At 42.5% G+C, this 6,982-nt stretch overlaps 1 protein-coding gene across 1 annotated transcript; it reads right to left on the reverse strand.

Annotated features, from left to right (window-relative positions):
- Positions 1 to 1,680: 1,680 nt before the first annotated feature.
- On the reverse strand, positions 1,681 to 4,494 carry LOC124663457 (carbonic anhydrase, chloroplastic-like). Its single transcript, XM_047201156.1, has 8 exons — positions 4,264 to 4,494; positions 4,065 to 4,126; positions 3,919 to 3,967; positions 3,337 to 3,453; positions 3,173 to 3,226; positions 2,252 to 2,337; positions 1,982 to 2,087; positions 1,681 to 1,815 (listed from the first exon to the last, which is right to left on the reverse strand). Exons 1-8 carry the CDS (start codon positions 4,405 to 4,407, stop codon positions 1,681 to 1,683), a joined length of 753 nt encoding a protein of 250 aa, XP_047057112.1. The 5' UTR covers positions 4,408 to 4,494.
- Between the last annotated feature and the right edge of the window lie 2,488 nt (positions 4,495 to 6,982).

Raw genomic sequence — 6,982 nt, forward strand, 5'->3', positions numbered from 1 at the left:
ACCACAGTTAGGCGGCGAGGATGGCTACAAGACCGTGGTGGCGTGTGCGGGTGGGCGGCAGGTTAGGTGGAGCACGTCGGAGCGTCTGGGGTGGTCGGTTTGGTGGTCGGGAGAAATCCCTGTCGGCATGCTCGACACCGACGCGGTGACGCCTACGGGTGTCACCTTTCCTTCCTGAAGGGCGTCGGGTGTACCTCCTCCCCAATCCCCTCCGCATACCGGGGAAACCCTAGGACTAGTCCGGGCAACGGCGGCGTCATCGTCGTCTCCTTGGTGAAGGTGTTGCTTGGTATGCGGTGCCTCGGCGTGCTAGGAGCGTGGTGGTACTTCTCCGGAGGGCGCAGCGGTTGCGGGTCATCTTCGTTTTCGTCGATCTGTCGGTGTCGGCATTTTTTCTTCTTTCCTTTCTTTTTCTTTTCTTTTGGGCTTGGTTGTGCTGCGGCCCCAGCGCGTTCGTTGTATCGGGTCGTTTGCTATATTAATATAGCGGGGCGCAAGCCTATTTCGAGGAGGGAGTAACTTAGCTAGTAACATCACACAACTCAAGGCATTTTGGTGACATGGCATGGCAATGAATGAAAAAAGAGAGTGATGTGGTAGTAACTAGCTATATTACCATAACATCACACACCCCAAGACAAGTTGAGTCTACACCATAGTAAATGACACAATGCATGACACCACATGTAAGTTACTACCCACTATGGAGGTAGTAACTTAGACTAGTAACATATGTCATGTTACTAGTCTAAGTTACTCCCCACTATGACTAGCCTTAGGCCACAAAAATGATGATGTGGCATCTAATTAACATAGGTGGATATTGCAGGGAGTGATGTTTTGGAACATGGGTGCATATGCTCCCTATATTTTGAAATGCATCTTACACATGTTTTAAATTTCAAAAAAATTCAAACAAAAAATCCGCACATACATCTTTACGTGCTACACGCTTACAAAGTCGTTTCATAAAAAAACGACTTATCATGTGATGTGTGTAAAAAAGACAAAATTCAGTGCTAAAAATAATGCTTTTCACAAGATAAACTTTCTCCTTTTTACATAGATCACAAAAAATATTGGTTTTTCGTGAAACTTGACAAACATTCATATATAAACATTCATATATTATGGAGATGTACATCTAGAATTTTTTGTCCAAATTTTTCAACATTTCAAAATATGATTTTTTGGTAGAGGGAGCATACGCATCCGGGAGCCGAATTGAATTTCCAGATACTGCATCATAACGCACGTTACGAGAAAAGTAAATGACAAATAAATCTTGTACGTAGATTTACATTGAGATTCTACAAAACAATAAATTTGGAAGTTTATGATACTACTCTATAATACCACCCACTATAGAGATAGTATCATAGACAAGTATCATATACATGATACTAGTATATGATAATATGCACTATGACCAGCCTAAGCATACATTGCAACATTTCTCCCTTACTGGACAAGCATTCAAACAGCCTATCACAATTTAATCATCGACGGGACTAGGCGTCAGAAACTCCTAACTGCTGAACAGGTGTTCTTGTTACAGTTCACAACCAATGAACCGTGGATAGGCGGCTCTCCCTCTGTAAACAAGAACCCCGCAGAATGTAAACCGAGCAATAGCTTCAGATATATGCAACTAGCTAACCATTTCTGCAGTATCTGATTTCAGAGTTCCCATGTCTCGAAGCTGCCGTGGACGAAGTCGTAGCGTGCACCAATCAAATGCAGTGTGCCCTTTCTCATTCTATCCTTGACGAATGGGTAGGAGTCCAGATTTCTAAGGGACACATTGACAGCCTCCTGCACACCATTCACGAATGCAGAATCAGTACTTATCCGGCTATGGAATGGTTAGTTAACTACAGACGAGGAGTGCCCAAAGGATAGTTAGATGAGGGAAACCAGTTTTGAACAATTGACCCACAGTTCTGCTTAACAAGAAATGGAATGTTTTAAGCAATTGTACCTTTTCAAGTACAGTGCACTGGTCGTCAAAAGGCAACAACCTATTTTCTCTCTGAACCTTGTTCTTGGCATTCATACCGATCTTCACCCAGTCCTCGATGAAGTGGCTACGTAACAAAACAAACCATGAAACTCAATAAAAAAGTGTGGGAGGACAAATTAACACTGAATCCATGTTTTCACTTCACTGATCCAGACAACCCCTTATCTGGACCCTTGCGTATATATGGTTTGTTTTTGGTGCATAATAAGCATGGAGACATTTACTTACTAGGCGTTAGGCCCTTTGTCCTTCAGTGAGAGTAGCTCCCTAATTCCAGCACAGCGGCTGTGACCAATCACAACAATGTACTCAACCTGCCAGATGGATGTAGATGAACTTGTGGTTTTCATGGAAAATATACCGACTTTTATAATTGGTAGCAAGCGCAAGTACAAAATATGCAGTGTATCCCTTTCGGCTGAGTAACATACAACTAATGGAGTTCTACAGACCATACCAACTCCGAACGATAAACTATAATCTGAAACAGTCCTTTTTCCATATTAGAATCATTAGACACATTATGAACTTCATAAACTGTCCGGATGATACTTTGACTGAGTAGAATGGCTATTGCACACATATTAACTTGAGGGAGGCTATAAGGGAACGTATATTTATTCCCTAATGAGAGAGATCATACAGTTTCCCCTAAATGAGAGATATCATACATTTCCCCTCTAATGAGAGTTCCTCTTCTCTGAGCACATCACTTCACCTTTTCTAGCTTGGCCCCGACACAACACCAATAACATCATTTGCATTTGACACGATATATGCCCATAAAAGGGAGCCTATTTCTCTTAAGAAGAGCATACATGAACTCAAGGAGAGAGAAAAAAAAAGTCTTTATTTTATTGGATCATATCTAGGACAAATTAGAAAGGCTACATGAAACAACCGCCCAACGTGTGCCCAAATACACAGGTTAGCCCAATGTTTTTTGCTTGTAGTACATGGTTTTTTCAAACGAAAGATTGAAGGCATGAAGTCATTACCAGATTGACTACTAATTTAGAAGTAATCAATCTTGTCACATAGCATAAATATTTAAATTGCAAAACTACATGAGCCAGTTGTATTCCTCAACAAAATTGAGCTTTGGTGTCTTTGTTCGGAAGGATATTAAAATCACAATGAAGAAACTACCTTGAGGACAACCACGGCAAACTCGATGGCTGACCCAATGCTGCAGTGCCTGGTCTGCAACAAACAAGCAGATGTCCAGCTCAGTATACATCTCAAATACACATAACAATGTTACAAATAGTCCATGACAATACATAAATAAATAAATGTAGAGAATAAAGAACCTTTTGGTAGGCAGGAATCATGGCGGCAACATTCCGAACAGTGAAGGCCTCGCCTGGCTTCAGTCCGAGGGTTAATGTTGGGCACACTCGTGAGTCAGCGCATGCAAACACCATGTACTGCAAGCAAGAACGAATTAAGTGTTGTAGGCTACCAGCACACATGCACATCAGCCTTATACCAAAACATAGGTAGCCCGAGAGTGAATCATGATGGTCAAGCACAGCCTAGGCCCAAATAGCAATGTCACCAATGAGGAATTGATATACGGGGTTGCTATTTTCTAACAGCTACAGAATATTGCTTTGTAGTCATGTTTCATATCTGACTGGTTTATGTAGTATGTTTGATTTTCATGCACACCGCCGCATTCTTCAAGGCCTGCTTAGGTATCTGATTCCCATGGTATCAACAGCAGTATCCACGTATACAGCCTTGGATCAAATTCCAAGTTTTCTACTACTAAGAAATTTCACAAGCTGCAGAGCTACCAGCTCGGTAGAGACAACATACAGAGTGCACTCAATGGGCACATCGAAAAACAGAGGTGTTCTTTTACCATGCATCAGTTTGATTGAACATACCTTGGGGGACTGGTCCTTCTTAAGCGGTTCAAACAGCTTCGGATTCTTGCTGCCAAGTAGCGATTAACACCACAAAATAACAAGTTAAATTCAGCACAAATCTAAATTGAACACATCCACACAATTCTTTGGACGTCAGAACGTACTCAAAAATATTCGTCTTGAAACGCTCGAAGCCGGTCTTGAGGCGCACGACGGCGTCTTTACCCTTACCCTGCAAATATCAGTCACCGGCAACCACAGTCAGATGCATCTTGGTAGAATCAAACCGTAGTTCTGAACCTATACTGTCTGATCCTATCGCATCAAGCAGATCCCAAGGACGAAAAGGAAAGAGAGCTCGACCTCGTCAGTGGAGGCGATCACCGGGGGCGGCTGATGGTGGGGAGGGGCGTGATTCGGCTTCCCCGGGATGAGCGGCTCTGCGGCCGGGTGCATTGGGTTCTCCCTGCGAGGTTTAGAGGGGAAGCAGCAGCAGCAGCCGCCCATCTTCGACCGTCTCAGCGGGGTTCACTAGACGGATGCAGGAAGAGAGGAGGAATGAAGCACAGCAAGGCACCGACGGAGATCCGCCGCCCTCAGCTAAACCACCCGCCGCCCACCGGGAAAGGAAAGAGTTTTACGGAGATGAAAACTAACGCCCTTCCAAAGGAGGGGATTGATGACATGGATTCTATCTGTTCGTTTGTTCCAGATCCCTATCCGATATTTCGCTTCAATCTGTTGAAACATCACGGGAGGGGATTAACCTGCATAGGGTCGTTTGAACTGAACGGATTTCCGGGTAAATTTCAGGGTCATCATGTGGATTTACATATCGTTTCAGAAAATGTGTGGATTAATTAATTAATATAGGAAAGGCGAAATACCCGATCTGCCGTTATATGGCGTCGATCAAAATCGTAGGCAAAGAGGAGTCTTGACGGAAGCGGCGCTCGTGGGTTGCGGGGGCAGCGCTGCTGCGGTGCGGGAGGCGGTCCGGGAATCGGTGGCCGTCGCTATCCTGTGGCACTGGGAGCTCCACAAACAGGGCCGGTCCATACAAATTGGGGGCCCTGGTGCAAAAGAAATTTTTGGGCCCTTCCTCTATACAAATACTCAAATTTTATCTGCAAAATTAACTTTTATTTAATATATGGCATGTGCAGATAATTTCTATCTTCAAAATGCGTAAAATGCAAAGTATTTTTTTCTTACATTCGGACGGAATCAATTGCTTTCAAAATCCGTAAATTGACGATTTTAGATATTAAAGGTCGATTCGGAACCAAAAAACTGAAGCATCTATGGATTCTTGAACAAAATAATCTTCTCCCGTGACTACTGAATATCTCTAGAGCCAAGCAAAAAACAAAAAATTATAAAATCGTTTTAAATCTTTTGTCGAATAGCTATATATTCTTTTGTTTAGAGAGTAGTAATTATTCAAGAGCGAGGTTAGGGTAAGAAAAATGAATACGTACTCAAAAACATCTACTTTTGGAGGCAAGTTGATGGAATTCAAGGTGACACACTATGAAACTGATGGGACTTCCTCCACTATAGCAATCACGACCATGGGGAAACCGCGGGACAATCACGACCTCACAAAAATCCAGCGATTTTTTTTACTTGAAAATGCGGCTAAGTTTTTATGGGAGACGTACGGTACAGACAAACGATGAAGATACAAAACTGTCGGGTTTTCACTTATTTTTTTGAGAAATTATCGGATTTTCACTGGTTTATGGCGTGTGATATTTTTCTTAGGGCCGCGTGCGTGGGCTTGGGGGCTTTAAAGATTGTTGAGTTTTTCATTCTTCTTTTGTGTCCGGCTGCAACATTGTATGGGCCATGTATCTGCCTATATCTCACATGCATAAGCAACACTGTTCCAAAGTTGGGGCCCCTGGCCCCTAGGGGCCCAGTGCGGTCGCACCGTCTGGCCGGCCTATGGGCCGGCCCTGTCCACAAAGAGGTATACTTTGCCAGTGGCGGTGGGCTGAGTACGATGAAGCAAGTCAAACACAAGTGTAGACCATGAGGGTGCTGATGCGCACAACAAAGCAACCACTACATAAGTTATCATGTGTATATTTTTCATATAAAGAAGAGCCAGTGACAAAATGGCCTGGCTAATCTTGGTGTTGCCAACAAAATGTTAGGTACAGTATAATCCATTCAAACCCCTTTAATGTTTTACATGTAGATGAATTTGTTGATATGTCTGAGAAAATTGGAGTATAAATTAATGTACAGATCAATAGTGATAAGTGTTAAGCTTCATGCACTAGCCACTTGAACCAAAAGTCCGAATTGATGGAAAGGGCTAGGCAATCCACATATACACTTCACAACACCCCCACTCGCGTGTGACGGGAGAAGAGAAAGTCAACACGTGAAAGAAGAAGAGCACACCGAAATAGCGGTGGCTAAAGAGGGGGGCAACAGCAATTTTTAGGCTTAATTGCGAAAACCATGTGAAAGCCAGGATTTGAACTCGAAACCTTGCTCTGATACCATGTTAAGCTTCATGCACTAGCCACTTGAACCAAAAGTCCAAACTGATGGAAAGGGCTAGGCAATCCACATATACACTTCACAACAATAAGTTCTAATATGAGTTTTGTCAGTCTGATAACCCTACTATTACTTCTAGACATAATGGTAGAGATGAGGTAGATGTAGGATCTCCACAAACTCCTGATCAGTATAATACATATCATAAGTTAGATGATAGGGGTGAGAATGTGTGGATTTATGTGACTAGGAATAAACGGGACAAGCACCCTAGGAACAAGTATATTGATGATAATATTCTGCCGACTATATTGAATTCCAGGAAACTAAGAGACAACAGTTCAACAATTTTTTTTCTTAAATGTGTTAGGAAACAGTCTGTGTTGGAACCATTTACCATCTATTTTATGTTATAGCCTGGGAGGTGAAAAACTTCTCTGTTATTGTAGTAGCTAGAAATAAAATCATGGATGTGGTGGTTAGAATAACTATTGTATATGGCTATCCCTATGAGGAAAAAAAGAATGATTTTATATCAGAATTACATGGATTGTTCCTTAATTGG

Source organism: Lolium rigidum, chromosome 6 (assembly GCF_022539505.1).
Source record: "Lolium rigidum isolate FL_2022 chromosome 6, APGP_CSIRO_Lrig_0.1, whole genome shotgun sequence".
In the NCBI taxonomy this organism is placed as follows: domain Eukaryota; kingdom Viridiplantae; phylum Streptophyta; class Magnoliopsida; order Poales; family Poaceae; genus Lolium; species Lolium rigidum.